This window comes from Cebus imitator, unplaced genomic scaffold (genome assembly GCF_001604975.1).
Source record: "Cebus imitator isolate Cc_AM_T3 unplaced genomic scaffold, Cebus_imitator-1.0 Scaffold334, whole genome shotgun sequence".
NCBI lineage: Eukaryota > Metazoa > Chordata > Mammalia > Primates > Cebidae > Cebus > Cebus imitator.
The window spans coordinates 2,301,380-2,323,584 of record NW_016107649.1 but is presented as its reverse complement, the minus strand read 5'-3'; the positions used below and the strand labels follow the sequence as shown (position 1 = coordinate 2,323,584).

The 22,205-nt window shown below is 35.2% G+C and overlaps 1 protein-coding gene across 1 annotated transcript in view; it reads right to left on the bottom strand.

Moving 5' to 3' along the window:
- Window positions 1-22,205, bottom strand: part of LOC108286993 (CD2 associated protein) — a 149,978-nt gene that overhangs the window by 78,627 nt on the left and 49,146 nt on the right. The window contains exon 4 of the mRNA XM_017505165.2: window positions 7,976-8,076. Coding sequence (XP_017360654.1) covers window positions 7,976-8,076 — 101 coding nt within the window. The remainder of the gene's footprint in view (window positions 1-7,975; window positions 8,077-22,205) is intronic.

Sequence of the window (22,205 nt, the reverse complement as noted above, 5' to 3'; positions counted from 1 at the left end):
AAAAAAAAAAAAAAATGCTCCCATGAAAGGAAATTACCAAAAAAAGGTGATATTAAAGGCTGAAAAAGAGTAAAAATACAGTGACTTAAAAATAAATGAGTCATGGAAGGTATAGCTAAAATACAAAGTGGCTGCTAGAATACAAGCTGTGTGAAGGAGAAAAAGAAGGCAGTAAAGCAGTAAAGTGTGAAGCAATCAGAATTTTTATCAGACTTAAGGAAGCACCGAAGAACTGGAAGTTATCCAAACTAAATGAGTGGAAGGTATGTAGGCCAAGCTAGAATACATACAATAAAGGGAGAGAAACTTCAGCTGTCTATTATCTATATCTGAAACCCCAATTAGCAGCAACTGAAGAATTAGGGTTATTTAAAGAGTTCTTAGGAGGCAGAGTAGTCTAGTGGTTAAAAAAAAAAAAACTCAAAAATAGACTGCATGACAATTTGCAACTGCAAAAATATAGAACCAGCCCAAATGCCTATCAACAAGTGAATAAAGAAATTGTGACATATATATACACACTAATACTATGGAATACTACTCACTACTAACTCAGGAATGGAAAACCAATCATCATATGTTCTCACTCATACGTGAGAGCTAAGCTATGAGGATGCCTGGACTTTGGAGACTTGGGGAGAAAGGATGGGAGTGGCAAGGGATAAAAGACTACACATTGGGTACAGTGTGCACTGCTCAGGTGATGGATGCACCAGCATCTCAGAAATCACCACTAAAGAATATATTCATCTAACCAAACACTACCTGTTCCCCAAAAACCTATTGAGATAAAAAAAATTAAGATATTTTTAAAAGAAAAAAAATAGACTGCAAGAATTGAAATTCAGCCTTAGATGGCTGCAAGATCTCTCATCCTACAACTGTGACCTTGACACTCCTCCCACCCAGAAGTGATGGTCTCTGTTCCCTACTCCTTAAATCTTGGTGGCTTATGACTGGCTTGTAACTAACAGCTGGTAGACTGTAAAAGGCAATAAAGTTAACACCACATGTACCAAACTGCTTGGCATTTAAGAGCCATGAACTGCCATATATTAAGTCCAATGATCTTGAGATGCCCATACTGTAAGAAAGGCAACCCAAATGGAAAGTCTAACATAATGGCTCTCCAATTGGTAGTTCCAGTCTTCATGGCTTCTAGGCACCAGATATGTGAGTGAAAGAAGCTTCCTATTATTCCAAGAGTCGCCAGCATTGAATCTTTCCAGCTGAGGGCCCCAGACAAGTCATCCAGGCTATGCTCCATTTGAATTATTGACTCACAGGCATAATACAACCATTGTTCTTTGCCACCAAGTTTGGAGTGGCTTGGAATACAGCAAAAGTAACCAAAACAGCCACCACTCCTCTTCCATGATTCAGTCTCTTCCTATGTACAATGGGGATAAAAATACCGATCTTCTTAGGTTTTTTAAAACTTCCAAGTATATAATAAATATGAAACTTTCAGCATAGTGCTTCAAACATAACATAAACTCAAGAAATGTTAACTATTATTACTGCTACCAGGTAAAAATAAAATAAACACCCTCTGGATAAACACAATCGAAGTTTGTATAAACATAAGCATTAGTGATTTACAGAGTATTTTGACACAAAATCAATCCGTGCTACAATACATGATATCAAAACATACCTGTTAAAAACATGATCTTCAACTGTGAAATTAAACTTTAAAATTCTTTCAAATGATAAAAGCAGAGATGTGAAAAACTATTTTAAATTTTTTTTTCATTTTTTTTTATTTCCATAGGTTATTGGGGAACAGGTGGTGTTCAGTTACGTAAGTAAGTTCTTTGGTGGTGATCTGTGAGATTCCAGTGCACCCATCACCTGAGGAAAATACACTGCAACCAGTTTGTAGTCTTTTAACCCTCACCCCTTTCTCACCCTCTGCCCCTGTGGCCCCAAAGTCCATTGTGTCATTCTTATGCCTTTGCATCCTCATAGCTTAACTCCCACTTATAACTGAGAACATATGATGTTTGGTTTTCCATTCCCAAGACACTTCACTTAGAATAATAGTCTCCAATCTCATTCAGGTCACTACAAATGCCATGAATTCATTCCTTTTTATGGCTGAGGAGTATTCCATCATATACATATATACCACAGTTTCTTTATCCACTCATTGACTGATGGGCACCAGGGCTGTTTCCACATATTTGCAATTGTGAATTGTACTGCTATAAACACGCGTGTGCAAGTACCCTTTTCATATAATGACTTCTTTTCCCCTGGGATTGTAGTGGGATTGCTGGATTAAATGGTTGTTCTACTTTTAGTTCTTAAATGAATCTCCACACTGTTTTCCATAGTGGCTGTATAAGTTTAAATTCCCATTAGCAGCATAGAAGTGCTCCCTGTTTACCACATCCATACCAGCATCTGTTATTTTTTGATTATGGCCATTCTTGCAAGAGTAAGGTGGTATCGCATTTCCCTGATAATTAGTGATGTTGAGCATGTCTTCATATGTTTGTTGGCCATTGCATATTTTCTTCTGAGAATTGTCTATTCATGTCCTTAGCCTACTTGTTGATGGATTTTTTTTTTTCTTGCTAATTTGTTTGAGTTCATTGTAGATTCCGGATATTAGTCCTTTGTCAGATGTATAGATTGTGAAGATTTTATCCCAATCTGTGGGTTGTCTGTTTATTCTGCTGACTGCTCCTTTTGCTGTCCAAAACCTCTTCAGTTTAATTAGGTCGTAGCTATTTATCTTTATTTTTACTGCATTTGCTTTGGGTTCTGGTCACGAAATCCTTACAAAGTCAACGTCTAGAAGGGTTTTTCCAATGTTATCTTCAAGAATTTTTATAGTTTCAGGCCTTAGATTTAAGTTCTTGATCTACCTTAAGTTGATTTTTGTATAAGGTGAAAGGATACAGTTTCATTCTCCTACATGTGGCTTGCCATTTATCCCAGCCCCATTTGTTGAAGAGAGTGTCTTTTCCCCATTTTGGTTTGCTTTATCAAAGATCAGTTGGTTTTAAGTATTAGACTTTTTTTCTGGGTTCTCTATTCTGTTCCATTGGCCTGTGTACCTATTTTTATACCAGTACCATGCTCTTTTGGTGACTATGGCCTTATAGTATAATTTGAAATCAAGTAATGTGAGGTCTCCAGATTTGTTCTTTATCCTTTGGCTATGGGGGCTCTTTCTTGGTTCCATATGAATTTTAGGATTGTTTTTTCTAATTCTGTAAAGAATGACAGTGCTATGCTGATGGGAATTGTGTTGAATTTGTAGATTGTTTTTAGCAGTATGGTCATTTTCACTATATTAATTCCATCCATCCACGAGCATGGAACATATTTTTGCATTTGTTTGTGTCATCTATGATTTCTTTCAGCAAGGTTTTGTAGTTTTCCTTATAGCGGTCTTTCGACTCCTTGGTTAGGTATATTAAGTATATTCCCAAACATCTTTTTTTTTTTTTTTTAAGCTATTATAAAAGGGGTTGAGTTCTTGATTTGATTCTCCACATGGTTGTTGTTGGTATACAAAAGAGCTACTCATTTCTGTACATTAATTTTGTATCTGCAAACTTTGCTATATTATTTTATTAGTTCTAGGAGCTTTCTGAAGGAGTCCTTAGGGTTTTCAAGGTAAACAATCGTATCATCAGCAGAGACAGTTTAGCTTCCTCTGTACTGATATGAATGCCCTTTATTTACTTCTCTTGTCTGACTGCTCTTGCTAGGACTTCAAACTATGTTAAGAGGAGTGATAAGAGCAGGCATTCTTGTCTTGTTCCAGTTCTCCGAGGGAATGCTTTCCATTTTTCCCTATTCAGTATTATGTTGGCTGTGAGTTTATCATAAATGGCTTTTATTACACTGAGGTGTGTCCCTTGTATCCAATTCTGCTGACAGTTTTAATCATAAAGTGAAGCTGGATTCTATCTAATGCTTTTTCTGCATCTATTGAGATAATCATGTGATTTTTATTTCTGTTTGTGTGTGATGTATCACATTTACTGCCTTGCATATGTTAAACTATCCCTGCATCCCTGATATGAAACCCACTTGATCATGGTGCATTATTTCTTTCGTATGTTGTTGGATTCAGTTAGCTAGTACTTTGTTAAAGATTTTGGCATCTATGTTCATCAGGAGTACTGGTCTGTAGTTTTCTTTTTTTGTTATATCCTTGCCCGGTTTGGTATTAGGGTGGTATTAGCTTCACAGAATGATTTAGGAAGTGTTCCCTCTCTCTATCTTGTGAAATAGTGTCAACAGGATTGGTACCAATTCTTTTAATGTCTGGTCATGGACTTTTTTTGTTGGTAATTTTTTAATTACCATTTCAATCTCGCTGCTTGTTACTGTTCTGTTCAGGGTACGCAATTCTTCCTGATTTAATCAAGGATTTTATCTTTCCAGGAATTCAGCCATCCCCTCTAGGTTTTCTAGTTTATGCACAGAAAAAAGTTCACAGTAGCCTTGAATAATCTTTTGTATTTCTGTGGTATCAGTTGTAATATATCCTGCTTTGTTTCTAATTGAGCTTATTTGGGTTTTCTCTCTTCTTTTCTTGGTTAATCTTGCTAATGGTCTATCAGTTTTATTTATATTTTCAAAGAACACGTTTTTTCTTTCATTTATCTTTTGTATTTTTTGTTTCAATTTCACTTAGTTCTGCTTTGATCTTGGTTATTTCCTTTCTTCTACTGAGTCTGGGTTTGTTCTTCTTTCTCTTGTTCCTTAAGGTGTGACCTTAGATTGTCAGCTTGTGCTCCTTCACACTTTCTGATGTAGGCATTTAGGGCTATTAACTATCCTCTTACTATCATCTTTGCTGTATACTAGAGGTTTCGAAAGGTGTGTCACTACTGTCTTTAAGAAAAATTTTTTAATTTCTATCTTGATTTCATTTTTGACCCAATGATCATTCATTTAATTTCCATGTATTTGCATGGTTTTGAAGGTTCCTTTTGGAGTTGATTTCCAGTTTTGTTCCACTGTGATCTGAAGGAGTGCTTAATATAAATTCAGTTTTTTAAAATTTACTAAGACTCATTTTGTCACCTATCGTATGATCTATCTTGGAGAAAGAACATGTGCTGTTGAATAGAATGTATATTCTGTGGTTGTTGTGTAGAATGTTCTATAAATATCTGTTAATTCCATTTGTTCCAGGGTATAGTTTAAATTCATTGTTTCTTTGTTGACTTTCTGTCTTCATGACCTGTCTAGTGCCATCAGTGGAGCACTGAAATCCCCCAATTTTACTGTGTTACTATCTCATTTCTTAGTAATTTCTATTAGTAATTGTTTTATAAATTGAAGAGCTTCAGTGTTAGGTGAATATATATTTAGGATTGTGACATTTTCCTGTTGAACATGGCCTATCATTATATAATGCCCATCTTTGTCTTTTTTAACTGCTGTTGATTTAAAGTTTGTTTTGTCCAATGTAAGAATAGCTACTCCTGCTCGCTTTCGGCATCTATGTGCATGAAATGTCTTTTTGCACACTTTTACCTTAGGTTTATGAGTTATCTGTTAGGTGAGTCTCCTGAAGACAGCAGATGATTGTTGGATTCTTATCCATTCTGTAATTCTGTATCTTTTAAGTGGAGCATCTAGGCAATTTACATTCAACATTAGTATTGAAATGTGACGTACCATTCCATTCATTGTGGTATTTATTGCCTGAATACCTTGGGTTTTTTTTGCTTTTGGCTTTTGCTTTTTAACTTGAATTTTTGTTTTATAGGTCCTGTGAGATTTATGTTTTAAAAAGGTACTGTTTTGATGTGTTTCCAGAATGTATTTCAAGATTGAGAGCTCCTTTTAGCAGTTCTTGTAGTAATGTTTTGGTAGTGGCAAATTCTCTCAGCATTTGTTTGTCTGAAAAAGACTGTATGTTTCCTTCATTTATGAAGCATAGCTTTGTTGGATACAAAATTCTTGGCTGATAATTTTGTTGTTGAGGAGCCACAAGATAGGACCCCAATCCCTTCTAGATTGTAGGGCTTCTGCTGAGAAATCTGCTGTTAATATGATAGGTTGTCTTTTATAGGTTACCTGGTATTTTTACCTCACAGCTCTTAAGATTCTTTCCTTCTTCTTAACTTTAGACAACCTGATGACAACATGTCCAGGCAATAATCTTTCCGCAATAAATTTCCCAGATTTTCTTTATTGAGCATCTTGTATTTGGATATCTAGTCTCTAACAAGACCGAGGAAGGTTTCCTGATTATTCCCCCAATAAACTTTAAAAAATTTTTTAGATTTCTCTTCTTCCTCAGGGAGGCTGATTATTCTTAGGTTTGGTCATTTAACATAATCCCAGACTTCTTGGAGGCTTGGTTCATATTTTCTTATTCTTTCTTTGTTGGATTGAGTTAATTCAAAAACCTTGTCTTCAAGCTCTGAAGTTCTGTCTTCTGCTGGTTCAATTCTATTGCTGAGACTTCCCCCAGCATTTTGCATTTCTGTAAGTGTGTCCATTGTTGCTCAAAGTTTTGATTATTTTTTATTTATGCTATCTATTTCATTGAATATTTCCCCCTTCACTTCTTGTATCTTTTTTTTTTTTTAATTTTCTTACATTAGGCTTCAGCTTTCCTTGGTGCCTCCCTCATCAGCTTAATAACTTACCTTCTGAATTCTTTTTCAGGTAAATCAGGGATTTCTTCTTGGTCTACATTCCTTGCTGATGAGCTAGTGATTTGGGCGGATATTAAAGAACCTTGTTTTGTCGTATTATCGGAGTTGGTTTTGGGTAAGCTCTGTCAGAGGTAAGTGTAGGGTTCAAGACTCTTCAGATTCTCTCTGTCCCATGGGGTGTTCCTTTATGTAGTACTCTTCCCCTGCTCCTAGAGATGTGGCTTCCGAAGAGCCAAACTGTAGTGATTATCTCTCTTCTGTATCTAGCCACACAGCAAGTCTCCCAGGCTCCAGCCTGGTACCAGGGGTTGTCTGCATGGAGTTCTGTAATGTGAACCATCTGTAGGTATTTCAGCCATGGATACCAGAACCTGCTCTGGTAGACACGGCAGGGCAGGGGGTGAAGGGGAGGGGTTGAAATGTACTCTGTGAGGCTCCTTAGCTTTGGTTGTTTAATGCACTATTTTTGTGTTGGTTGGCCTCCTGCTAGGAGGTAGCACTTTCAAGAAAGCATCAGCTGTGTAGTATGGGGAGGAACAGGAGGCGGGTAGGGCCTTAGAACTCCCAAGAGTATATGCCCTTTGTCTTCAGTTACTAGGGTGGGTAGGGAAGGACCATTAGGTGGGGTCAGGGCTAGGCATGTCTGATCTCAGACTCTCCTTGCGTGGGTCTTGCTGCGAGTGAGTATTTGGGGTATCTCCCAGGTCCTGCAGGAGCAACTGGCTTCCTGTGGGTTCTCTTGGCTTTCCTAACATATTCCTAAAGTGGTTCTGGAGCAAAAGTTCATGATGTGATCCTCCATATGCTGCTCTGTCCATCCTGGTGGAGCTGCAATCTAGTCCTGCCTCCTGTCCACCATGATTTCTCTATTTTTAAAATATTTTAAAATCCCATTCTTAGATATCAAAATGTAGGAAAACATTTTTATTAATATTTGAATGTGATAATTCAAGGCAAAGCTTTTCAAGAGATTTTGATTTGCATTCCTTTATTACACAAAAGGCAAAACTGCTTCTATTTCACTGCTTTGTGCCTACGGTAAATTCAGAATCAAAGAAAAGGCTTGTTTATGTTCTTAACTACTTAGATTACATTAATTTTTAGCTTTAAAGGGGCATTTCTATTCCTAAAGGCAGTAAATACTGCCTTTAGGAATAGAATACATACATAAATACAGCAAGGATGAGTAAAGAAACTTTATACCTCTTAATTTTATTTTTAAAGTGACAAAAGTTCTCACAAAAGACTAATATTCTTACAATTAATTTTTCTAAACTCCAGAGAGCATCAATTACCATTGCTACTTTATCTATAACACATTTTTTCCTTACCTCTTCATTAATATCAATAATATCTCCCACTTTCAGCTCCAGTTCATCCTCATTTTGTGGAATATACTCAAAAAGAACCTTACACTGACGCTTCTTGGTCTCTAAAGAAAGTAACATAATTAGAAATTAGATTAAGAAAAATCATTTTTAAAAACAGTATCTGTATTTACATGCCATGTAAATAAGTATATAGTTATATAAGTAAATAAAAACAGAACATATGAGCATTCTAAACAGCTAATCACAATCAGACCTGGTTGGTTTTTTACCCCAACCCCATACTACAATGTATTCATACACAAATAAATTCAATTTCAAATAGGATAAGGCTTCAGGAAATAGAATCTGCTTACACATCTTATCCCACCAATTACACAAAAACAAAATATCCAAACACCCATTACCATTTTGAGACTAAAAAAACAGACAATAGAAGACACTTTTGGCAGAACAAATTCATCACAGACAAGTCCTCTAGGCTAGTGATTTTCAGACTACTTCTTAATCAGGTCTGGGAATGCTACTTAAAATTAGTACTTTTACAACTGTCTGTGGAAAGAAGCAGCAAAATGTACAAATCTCCAATGTATTTTATCTTCTTTAATAACTATTTTCAGACAGCTAAAAATCAAATTCACTTATGTGAAGCTAATTTTACTTTAACTTTTCAAACAAACTTCAATTATTCAGAAATGATCATTTATAACCATTCAGACTTGTGTTCTCAACCTTTTTCAAGCTCAAAGAACTGAGAACTCAGACTCACTCCCACCTTTAAAAGTGAATCATTAAGCAGCTATGGGTAGATGACCAGATATACTTCTTGGTAGTCAAAGCGTGTTTCTTAGACCAGCACCAACAGTACAACTTGGGAGCTTGTGAGATATGTGCTATCTCAGGCTATACTCCACATCTACTTGTTAGGAACTGAATAAAAAGTTCCCTCAAAATTCATATATTGAAACCCTAACACCCAATGTGTTTGGCAATAAGGCCTTTGTGGGGTGATAAATAGGGTTAAATGAGGTCCTAAGGTTAAGACCCTAATCAGATAGGACTAGCATCCTTACAAAAGAGGAAGAGACATCAGCCCAACATTGCCCTCCCCAATATAAACAAAAGACCCAGTGAGAAAACAAGGAGACAGTGGTCCTCTAAAAGCCAGAAAAGAGGTGTCACCAGAAACCAACCCTTGATCTTGGGGCTTCTAATCCTCCGAAACTGTAAGAAGACAAATCTGTTGTTTAAGCTACTAAGTCTGTGGCATTTTGTTATGGTAGCCCTAGCAGACTGAATTTTGAATCAGAGTCTGTACTTTAAAAAGATCCCTAGGTGATTCTCAGTCTTGTACCCAATAATTCAGTCACCTTGATCTTTAATTCCTTGAAAATGGCATACCCTATTCCTTCTCACATTTAAATGTATTGTTTCTTTTGTCAAGGAACTTTATCTTCATCCATGAAGCCCACCTCCAACTCATCTTCACTTCTTGGCTTAGAAGACACTTCCAAATAGCTTTCTAAATTAAATGTTCTTCCTTTGTGCTACTCTAGCACCCTGTCCTTAGCCACTATTGTCTTCGGCAACCTACCCAGCACCAAGCATAGTACCTGGCTTATTCTAGGTATGTGATATGGTCTGTGTGTGCTGCTATAACAAAATACTTGAGACTAGGTAATAAAGATAGTACAAATTCACTTCTTACTTTTCTGGACTCTGAGAAATCCAAGATCAAAGTGCCAGAAGATTTTATGTCTTGCTGTGTCAACACATGGCAGAAGGGCAAAAAAGGGCCTAAGCTAGTTCCCTGCTCCTCTTTTATAAGGCACTAATTCATTCACAAAGCATAGCCCTCATGACTTCATCATTTCTCAAAAAGACCCCACCTATTAATATCACCACAATGGAAATGAAATTTCAACATGAATTTTGTAGAGAACCACAATTCAAACCACAGCAGTATCTGCTAAATATTTTTAAATGAATTAATAAACAAATATCTAGGTCTAGGTATATGGTATCAATGTCAACAAGAGCCTGTTGACATCTCAATATTCCATCAACAGCCTGTCACCAACAATCCTAACAAGATTTTTCTTAATACTTTAAATGCACATTTAAAGAACAGAGCAAGAAGAAAACATGCACAGTAAAAAAAATTAGTGATAAAAATTGAATACATAATGAAAGAGTAAAATAGTTAATACAAACTACAAATATTTCAAAAATTAGAAAGGACAGGTTTGAACTAGAACAGATATAGAAGGCTTCAAAGAAGAAATAACAGAATTATACGATGAAATATCGATAAGATACAAGAAGGTGGAACAGATGTGGCAGATATTCTAGAGCAAGGAAAACAGTTTTACTAACAAAGTAGGATTTGGTGATACAAGGATTCTAAGGAAAGAGGAGAACAAAAGAAAATCCTAAGAAGTAATCTAGACAGGCAGAATTTCACTGCATGAAATTCTAATCTCCAAATAAAGTCTTTGTAAAGAAAGATGCCATGCTATGATAGAAGTATCAGCTGTACTGAAAGTCAGAAGACTTATGCTCTGGTAGAGTTGTCATTATCTAGTTATTTCACTGAAAGTTTCTAGGAATCAATTTCTTGGGCCATAAAATTACAATGTGGAACTAGAAAACCACTACAGTTACTTCAGCTCTGACATTCTGTGGATCTACGAGATTATCAAGACAAAAGGTAATCTAAATGTACCCCCAAAACAACAAAAGAAGTACATTATATGCAAACGATAGCATAGAGAGGTAAAAAACAGACATAACCATGAAGTAGACAAAAGAACTGAGTCTCCAAATAAGAAAGTTACATCTGTGTTTTTTTCTCCCTTCTAAAGTAATCGATTTCTACCTTTTACTGTAGTTTTCATAATAAAAGAAACCAAAGAAAATAAACAATGACCATAATTTTTTAAGTAACGTAGAGTTTACAGTAAAATTTTTCACATTTCACCTTTCACCAGATCTCAAAGTAAATTTTTAAAGAATAGTTTTATGCATGCTACAGGAAAACTTCTTAACTCATAAAATACAGAGTCCCTAAATACCTTTGCAAGTTGTTCCACTGACCTTGAGAAAATATATTCATTAATGTATTATTTGTGGTTAGCACTTCATAGACAAGAGGCAAAGATCCATATTATTGAAATGAAGCATCTATTTTGCTCCAGGTGCTCTTACAAGAAGAAAATCCTTTCTATCTTTCAGATAAATTCAGACCTTTTTAAAAATGTGGTTTCTTTTTTATGAATTTTAGTATCTCTTAAAATTGAACTTGAGGTGAACTGGACTACACATTAGCCCCCACCCAGGTAAATGAATGAAGTTTGAGCAGCCTAGTTATATTTTAGCCAGGAGCTTTATTTTGTCCTCTCACACTAAGCATAATTTTTCCCAAGTAGTTTGTATTAATAGAATCATTTGCCAAAAAAAAAAAAAGTTTCATTTAATCAAAGCAAAGAGTCACATTGGATAAAGATGTCTAAATAGCTATTATTCCCATAACTTATGAGTCATTTATTTAAAAAAAAAAAAGATAATTACACATTATTTCATATTTAAATAGGGTTCGCTCATAAATTGAGGTGACTGCTTATACTGAATCCACCCATTAATTTAGCTGCCAGCACAATTAAGGTAGGATCTTGAGATTTTTCACATTTCGAGCTGCACAAGGTCAACAAATGTTAATTTCTACAATGTATCAGAACCCATGCTAAGCACAAAAGTAAAAAGAATAACAGAAGTGTCAATAAAAGGATACATGAAATTAAGTCCAATTAAAAAAAAAATAAACAGTAACTAGTATTTCTTTTTTCTTTTTTTGAAACAGGGCCTCACTCTGTCACCCAGGCTGCAGTGCAGTAGTATGACCTCTGCTCACTGCAATCTCTGCCTTCCAGGCTCACTTGATCCTCCCACCTCGGCCTCTCAAGTAGCTGGGACCACAGGCACTTGCCACCATGCTGGGCTACAAAAAAATACAAAAAAGTTTTTGTATTTTTTTGTAGAGATGGGGTTTGCCATGTTGCCCAGGTTGGTCCTGAACTCCTGAGCTCAAGTGATCCATCCACCTCAGCCTCCCAAAGGGCCAGGACTACAGGTGTGAGTCACCACACCCATCTATTAGTATTTTTGTATCATAAGTAACTTTTAATACTTCTCAATCTATAAAAAAATTAATTGTAAAAAAAAACTGTCTTTTAAAAATCATTACATAAGTAAAGCTACTAACAAAGAAGAGAATAAAGGAGGTACAGCAAAGGCAAGGACATACTGCATTTCTTTCATGTACCAGCACTATTCTAAATTCTTCACATCTCTCACACAACAAAGCATTAATACTCACTATCTCATTTACCAATAAGAGAAAAGAAAATAAGAAGTTAAATAATCCATCAAAGACCACATAGCTAAAGTGAGCTAAAATTATATCCACTTCTGGAATATTATGCCCACTTCTAAGCTTTTTATCTTTCCACGATAGCATGCTGCCTCCTTTACAGATTACTTAGTGCTTTGACATAGCTCATATAATCTAGTCACACTAGATTTTTATACCCCTAAAACACCATATACTTGTTTATTTCTGTGGGTCTACCAGAAGCTGCATTTCTTCCTTCTCCATGTGCTTGTACGTCCTACCTAAAGAAGAGCTTCAGTACACTTTGCTTGACAACCCTGTACAGAATTACGTTTTCATCTAAATTATCACTGCACATGCCTCTCATACAATACCAGAATAACTGTAAACATTTAAAAAGTACTTATAATTACTTAATATGTTAATGCCTCTTATATCCTATGAGAAAACTATGACTATCATCTCTATTTTATAGTAACTTGATGTTCACCCCAATAGACTGTGAATTCTGAATCATCCTTCATACCTAGCTTTATGTGGCAGATTTAATTGCCTAGACTATTACTTTTTCTCATGATCATACTATCCACAGACATAAATGCATTTAGCACACAAGGGTTCAAAAATTTCAGAAAACTTTGCCTGTTTAGTATTTTTTAAAAACAAAACCAAATTGTGTGACTCAGTAAGTCAAATTTCAGACTCAGTAAGATTACTGTCCTTGTCCTTTTTCTGATAAAACAGAAAATCCTTAATTTCTAAATGTGAATAAACAAGAATAGTTATGTATTTCATGTCTGAAAAATAGATATAAATATTCAGATCAAACAAAGCTCCTAAATTATGAAGCCATTTCTCATTGAAGATTATTGTTTTTAATGTTTCCATCAAATGCTAAAATAAGAGCATACCCCAATAAGAAGTGGGCGGCTGAATGCTAAAACTTCAGAAATAGCAGCAAAAGGATCTCTGATCCAGTGTTTGCTTCCAGTTGGCTCAGGGAAAAATATCTTCATGTTTTATTAAAGCATTAAAATTTTTTTAACTCGCCAATTTTTAAAATAAATTTCTCCACCAGGCATGGTGGCTTACACCTGTAATCCCAGTACTTTGGAAGCCAAGGCAGGTGGATCACCTGAGGTCAGGAGTTTGAGAACACCCTGACCAACATAGTGAAACCCCATCTCTACTAAAAACACAAAATTAGCCAGGCGTGGAGGCACATGCCTGTAATCTCAGCTACTTGGGAGGCTGAGACATGACAATCACTTGAACCCAGGAGATGGAGGTTGCAGTGAGCCAAGATCGTGCCATCGTACTCTAGCCTGGGCAACAAGAGCAAAACTCCATCTCAAAAAAATAAATAAATAAATATAAATCAATGTCATTCTTCAATAAGCAAATAATCAAATGTTAAGAAACACAGTGAGTCAGCCATGAATCTTACACGAATGATAAATGAATACATCATTTTCATGTAATAAAATATTCATTACATGAATTCATGAATCAGCCATTCATACAGCTGAATCTTCATAAAAAATTTTCTTGCCCAAAGCAGTGGCTTGGGCCTATAATCCCAGCATTTTGGGAGGCTGAAGCAGGTGGACCACTTGAGGCCAGGAGTTTAAGACCAGCCTGGCCAACATGGTGAAACCCCATCTTTACTAAAAATAGAGAAAATAAGCCAGGCGTGGTGGCGTGTGCCTGTAATCCAAGCTACTAGGGAGGCTGAGGTTGCAGTGAGCTGAGATTTTACCAATGCACTCAAGCCTGGATGAAAGAGTGAGACCCCGTATCCAAAAGGAGGGGGAAAAAAAAAAAAAAAATCTTATCCTCAGCAATAAAAATATCATAGTGCTTAGACCATCAAATGAAAGGGTAAAGCTGTTCAAGACACTACCTACTTTGCTAAGATGTTCTACTTAAGGCACTCAAATTTTAGAAAATCTTCATTATCATGAAGAAAAAGATAATGTGATCTCTGTAGCATACCTTCAATTGATTCCATTTAAAAAGTATATGTATATAAAGATAAAGTCAATGTGACAAATGTTAACAAGCATATGTAGGTGAAGGGTATACCAAGTTCACTGCACAATTATTCCTTCAACTTTTCTAGATATTATAAAATTTTTCAACTAAAATAGAAAGTTAGAACACCCTACCCAGTTGAAAAGGGTAGAGTGTTCTAACCCGAGATGATCTAGTTATTTGAGTGAGTCTTTTTCCCCTTATCAGTCAGAATAGTTCAATGTCAAAGAGCTACTACGAACCATGCTCATTTTTTGAAAAGGTGTGCTGCAAAGATGCACAGTCAGTGGACATAATTTGATAGTATTCAGGATGTTGTTATTTTCTTCAGCATTGACTCAAAATAAGAAAATTTATTATTTTCAATCCAAATATTGTATGGGAGTGAAGTAATGTGTAGGCTGGCATTCTTTCTACTAATTTTTCATGTCCAACATCATCCCTTGCAGTATAAACACTAGTGATCTATCAGTATCAACCTCAATATATTTTTTACACTCAAAATAATTAATTAGATGAAAAATCACTTCTGCAGTAGCATGGTTTCCACTAATAAGGAAAATATAGTTAACAAACACTATGTATTCCCTCACATGTGCCAGGGGGTTTCATCTGTTATCAATTTCTTCCAAATGTAAAATGAAATTTCTATCAATATTCCACATTGTTAATATTCTGACATTGAAAGATGTCAATTCTTTACTCTCTAAACACAATACTTTATTATTATCTTTGTGGCTGATTTTACAAGGGTGTCAGAAGCAGTGTGACTTGCAACCTGCTTTTGCTTTGAGAAATGTAAATTTATCTTCTCTGACTTTAGCAACTTATAGTAATCAACTTTTTCCTGAAAAACCCTATTCTATATCTGCTCTAAAAATATTAATAATTCCTTGTTTTATCAAATGAGCTACCATGCTTAGTAATAGATGATAGCAAAAGTTTTGATGGCTTCACTACTACTCTAAAAAAGCCAATGTACTGGAAACTAGAGAATAATAGCTCTCTAGTCCAATCCAGTTTTTGGATACTCAATATCATACTAGTTATCTGAACCTCTCCTTTTTAGTGGCTTAGACAAAAATCAACACATACACAGATTCACTTTGTCTTGGCACACAGGGATTTAAACTGAACATATATACTGCAGTGTTTATACTTCAACTTTATATTTAATAAAATGGTTTTGGGTTTTTTTAATTAATATTAACAGTTCTGGTTGTATCTGCTACTATTTAACAATACAATGAGCCACTTTTAAATAATTGATCTATTTTGGGAACTAGAGATATGATCCACACAGTAACAAAAAAAAAATCAAGTTTAATGAACATAAAATAATATATAAATGACAGGAAAACAGAAAAGCCAAAACAACCTGCATCCTGCTTTAAATGTTAGCTGACACCAAATGACCAATTTAGTCCTTGCAGCACATGTACTTAAAAACAAGTTATGAAAGATCCTTAGGAAAAAAGAGCCTAAGCTTTCTGGCACCAACTGCATAATAATTTTTCCTTCTTGCAAGAAAAAAGAATTTATATCCAGTGTTCTTATGAAAGGTAAATTTACTATATCCTTTCCTTTTAGAAGATAAAGCGATAAAATATTCAGAACCTTCAGTCTCTTTGTCTAGCCTATATTTAAGAAGAAACTTACCCCTTTATAGTTCCCTAGAGTGAAAGAAAGTTGTAAATGGATTCTACTATGGACAGAGGTCATGGAAAAAAAACTCCCATGGGCCGAAAAATTCCCCCTGAGCACAGAAGTTCTTTATAGAGGTTCAGCTGTGTGACACAAAACTCTTATTTGTCCCCCAATCTCCAAGCAGTTTCAGAATTCAAGATCATCAACTGCAGAAACTTTCCACCTTCAAGCAGTAATACTGGAAAGCAGGACATGTAATATGTAAATATTCTTCGGACATTGTATCTCCATGAGAAACAAAAAACAAATAGAACCCTTTAATTGGTCTAAGTGTCATAATATCCATTTCATTTTTATGACAACCTGTTTTCATTTTATGAAAATAATCAAAGGATGATATAATCCAAAAGTAGAGGTTTCCCCAAACTTGACAGACAACAGTATATGAAAGTAATAGATTGAGACATAAGGGGGCTCTATAAAAATTATTAATAGCCTTACAATCACAACTTGGGAAATGTATGTAAACAAAATTTCTTTACTGTAGAAATTCTGTACTACAGGGATTTATAGACCATAATTTCAAAGACATTAATTTAAAGTAAATGTGATTAAATATTCATTAACTATTTATTAACCCATTTATGCCAGAGGTTGCAATTTTTTGAATTTTTGCAGTCACACCTTGGCAATGACCTTGAGCAGTAGGATAGTAACGCCTACATTCTTAGCATTCCAATAATGGAACACTAAGCATAGATGGGTTAAATCAAACTGACCATAGTAATAAGTATTCAATCTCTAGGCTGGCATGGTAGCTCACGTCTATAATCCCAGCACTTTGGGAAGCCAACAGGGAAAAATCACTTGAGCCCAGGAATTCAAAACCAGCTTAGGCAACATGGCGAAACCCCAACTCTACAAAGAAAAATACAAAAATTAGCAGGTGTGGTGGCACGCACCTGTAGTCACAGCTACTCAGTAGGCTGAGGTGGGAAGATTGCTTGAGCCTGGGAGGTAAAGGCTGCAGTGAGCCACGACTGCACCACTGCAGCCTGGACAACAGAGTGAGGCCCTATGTATCTCAAAAAAAACACACACATACACACACACACACACAATATCTGAAGGATTTTCAGGTTTTACTATGTTAATTTGCTATCTGTTCCTATAACACTGTAATTCTTTGTACGTGTCTAATATTTTACACTTTTTAAATAATAGTTTCTTTTGTTTTTGGAAATGGAGTTTTGCTCTTGTTGCCCAGGCTGGAGTGCAAAGCCATGATCTCAGCTCACTGCAACCTCTGCCTCCCAGGTTCAAGAGATTATCCTGCCTCAGCCTCCCAAGTAGCTGGGATTACAGGCATGCACCTCCACGTCCAGCTAATTTTGTATTTTTAGTAGAGATAGGGTTTCTGTTGGTCAGGCTGGTCTCGAACTCCTGATCCACCCACCTCAGCTTCCCAAAGTGCTGGGATTACAGGTGTGAGCCACTGCACCTGGCCTTAAATAAGTTTCTTTTCCAAAAATGTAAGCTCTTTGAGAACAGCAAGCAATATTATTTGTCTTTTTTTTTTCTTAATCACTTTCTCAACAACAGCAAAATAAAACTCAAGAGTTTAAATGATCTTTCTGAGGTCATAAGACATACTCAAACCTATATCTGATTTCAAATGTAATGCTCTCCTTCTTTGCCAAATTGTTCTCCTATTTACACAATATCAAATCCTTAAAAAGTAATCTGCAGGGCCAACTACCTTGGAAATGTTTATGTTCAGATGTCTAACAACTGAAGAAAAAGTGCTATTAAAATTATTTTATCTATGCTAAGAATCAGCAGAATACAGTTAAGGTAAAAGGTTAAGGTTAATCATTCAGCAGAGTCTGAAAAATAAATAAGAAACAGAGCCTCATGCTTTAATTTATAATTCCTATGGATGGCAGCCAGCTACTCATACTGGGTATTCCCTATGTTATTGACTGCATATGACTAAAAGTTAAGATTGACTACACAGGGCAATAACTAGTAACATGAGAATTTGCAAGAAGTTATGGCAGTCAGTTACAAAAGACTAAACTAATTTTTCTTAATTTAGAAACAGTCATAAAATATCCTTCTATTTTGATGTAATTATGCAGAATTATTTACATACTCTTCTTAATGTTTTTGGTTTGTGGATGTGGCTGAATTCCTCCAGCAGGAAGTCCATAAGTGCTTATTCGTTGTACAAGGCTTGCTACATTCCCATGCCTTTCCCGTCTGATGGGCAAACTGTCATCTTTGAATTCTGTCTCTCTCTTAATTTCCTACAAAAGAGAAAATAAAGAGGCAAGCTAAGTTACATTTTATTTATACTAAATCCTCAAATGTAAAATATCAAAAAATAGCTACAGTGATTACTATATAAATCATAGTATCAATAGTTTTCAACCTTTGCTATGCTCAAACATATCCGAAGAATAAAACACATTTTAGTTACAGTGACTCATGAGGTTAAGTTTTATCAGAACTGGAGAAGAAGATAAAAGAGGCTCAAACTCCACCCCCATTACCCACCCCAAGATACAAAGAAACACTGAGATACTGAGATACAAAGAAAAACAATACTTCAAAGTCAGAAGTGGACAAACTTTCTTTAAAGTGTCAGACTGTAAATATTTTACAATTTGCAGGCCATGCACTCTGTTGCAACAATCAACACTGCTATGTGTGCTATAAATGCAATCATATATTTAAATGAATATAACTATGTTCCAATAAACTTTACAGACACTAAAATTTTAATTCAAAATAATTTTATATGTCATGATATATTATCCTTTTGATTTTTTCCAACCATTTATAACATTCTTAGCTCATGGGTCTTACAAAAACAGGCGGTATTCAGACCTGTCCTGTGGGCTGGTAGTTTGATGGCCCTTGATCTAAGTCATGGCTATAAAATAAGACATGTGAACCATCATGGAAAAGTATAAAATTGTATTGAAAGACAAGAAGACAAAAACAAAGTTATGCCATGTTCAGTAACTGAAAACTCAATATCATAAAGATATCAGTTCTCCCTTAAAATTGATGTAATAAATCAATGCAAGTGAAGTATAAAAAAAATTTGGAGCAGCAATTTAATAACCTGTTTCTAAATTTATACAGAACAAAAGGCTAAGAACAGTGAAAATACTTCAAGGAAAAGAAAGAGAAGGGACTTTTTGTTAACCAAAATACAAAGAAAAACCATAACAATATAATCAGACAATGTGCTACTGGAATTAAAGACAGACATACAGATAAATGAAACAAAACAGGGAATCCATAAACAGACAAACTTAATTTAAAACAGAAAAAGTGAGGAAAGATAGAATCTTAAAATACATTGTGCATGAAAATCTAACGTTCCATATTTAATAGGAAATGAAACTGGATACCTACCTCACTTATTTCATATTAAAATTAACAATTTTAACTTGATATAGCAAGTATTTTATATATTTATTATATATAAATATGTAATATATTATATGTAATATATATAATATATATATGTTTTATATATATATATTTCCCCCTTCAAAGTCAGAAGTGGAAGACCCCCAGACAAGGTCTTCCTCTGTTACTCTCAGGTTGGAGTACAGTGATGTGATCACGGCCTGCTACAGCATCAACCTCCTGGGCTCAAGCGATCCTCGTGCCTCACCTACCAAAGTACTAGGATTAATTACAGGAGTAAGCCATGGTGATCAACTAAGTATACATTTTTTAACTTTTACAACAGAACACTTCTATCTCAAGCTCATAAATTATGACGATTGTAAAAGTACTGCAGATCGCTTTAAAAGTATCTTGTGAAAAGGATTTTTAAAAAACATACTTCAAATACTTGTGAACTGATAAACTAGTTTTTTAATACAACGCAGAAGTACTGTAATTATTAATAACTATATTTAAAAAAAAAANCTTGTACGTCCTACCTAAAGAAGAGCTTCAGTACACTTTGCTTGACAACCCTGTACAGAATTACGTTTTCATCTAAATTATCACTGCACATGCCTAGCATAAAATACCAGAATAACTGTAAACATTTAAAAAGTACTTATAATTACTTAATATGTTAATGCCTCTTATATCCTATGAGAAAACTATGACTATCATCTCTATTTTATAGTAACTTGATGTTCACCCCAATAGACTGTGAATTCTGAATCATCCTTCATACCTAGCTTTATGTGGCAGATTTAATTGCCTAGACTATTACTTTTTCTCATGATCATACTATCCACAGACATAAATGCATTTAGCACACAAGGGTTCAAAAATTTCAGAAAACTTTGCCTGTTTAGTATTTTTTAAAAACAAAACCAAATTGTGTGACTCAGTAAGTCAAATTTCAGACTCAGTAAGATTACTGTCCTTGTCCTTTTTCTGATAAAACAGAAAATCCTTAATTTCTAAATGTGAATAAACAAGAATAGTTATGTATTTCATGTCTGAAAAATAGATATAAATATTCAGATCAAACAAAGCTCCTAAATTATGAAGCCATTTCTCATTGAAGATTATTGTTTTTAATGTTTCCATCAAATGCTAAAATAAGAGCATACCCCAATAAGAAGTGGGCGGCTGAATGCTAAAACTTCAGAAATAGCAGCAAAAGGATCTCTGATCCAGTGTTTGCTTCCAGTTGGCTCAGGGAAAAATATCTTCATGTTTTATTAAAGCATTAAAATTTTTTTAACTCGCCAATTTTTAAAATAAATTTCTCCACCAGGCATGGTGGCTTACACCTGTAATCCCAGTACTTTGGAAGCCAAGGCAGGTGGATCACCTGAGGTCAGGAGTTTGAGAACACCCTGACCAACATAGTGAAACCCCATCTCTACTAAAAACACAAAATTAGCCAGGCGTGGAGGCACATGCCTGTAATCTCAGCTACTTGGGAGGCTGAGACATGACAATCACTTGAACCCAGGAGATGGAGGTTGCAGTGAGCCAAGATCGTGCCATCGTACTCTAGCCTGGGCAACAAGAGCAAAACTCCATCTCAAAAAAATAAATAAATAAATATAAATCAATGTCATTCTTCAATAAGCAAATAATCAAATGTTAAGAAACACAGTGAGTCAGCCATGAATCTTACACGAATGATAAATGAATACATCATTTTCATGTAATAAAATATTCATTACATGAATTCATGAATCAGCCATTCATACAGCTGAATCTTCATAAAAAATTTTCTTGCCCAAAGCAGTGGCTTGGGCCTATAATCCCAGCATTTTGGGAGGCTGAAGCAGGTGGACCACTTGAGGCCAGGAGTTTAAGACCAGCCTGGCCAACATGGTGAAACCCCATCTTTACTAAAAATAGAGAAAATAAGCCAGGCGTGGTGGCGTGTGCCTGTAATCCAAGCTACTAGGGAGGCTGAGGTTGCAGTGAGCTGAGATTTTACCAATGCACTCAAGCCTGGATGAAAGAGTGAGACCCCGTATCCAAAAGGAGGGGGAAAAAAAAAAAAAAAATCTTATCCTCAGCAATAAAAATATCATAGTGCTTAGACCATCAAATGAAAGGGTAAAGCTGTTCAAGACACTACCTACTTTGCTAAGATGTTCTACTTAAGGCACTCAAATTTTAGAAAATCTTCATTATCATGAAGAAAAAGATAATGTGATCTCTGTAGCATACCTTCAATTGATTCCATTTAAAAAGTATATGTATATAAAGATAAAGTCAATGTGACAAATGTTAACAAGCATATGTAGGTGAAGGGTATACCAAGTTCACTGCACAATTATTCCTTCAACTTTTCTAGATATTATAAAATTTTTCAACTAAAATAGAAAGTTAGAACACCCTACCCAGTTGAAAAGGGTAGAGTGTTCTAACCCGAGATGATCTAGTTATTTGAGTGAGTCTTTTTCCCCTTATCAGTCAGAATAGTTCAATGTCAAAGAGCTACTACGAACCATGCTCATTTTTTGAAAAGGTGTGCTGCAAAGATGCACAGTCAGTGGACATAATTTGATAGTATTCAGGATGTTGTTATTTTCTTCAGCATTGACTCAAAATAAGAAAATTTATTATTTTCAATCCAAATATTGTATGGGAGTGAAGTAATGTGTAGGCTGGCATTCTTTCTACTAATTTTTCATGTCCAACATCATC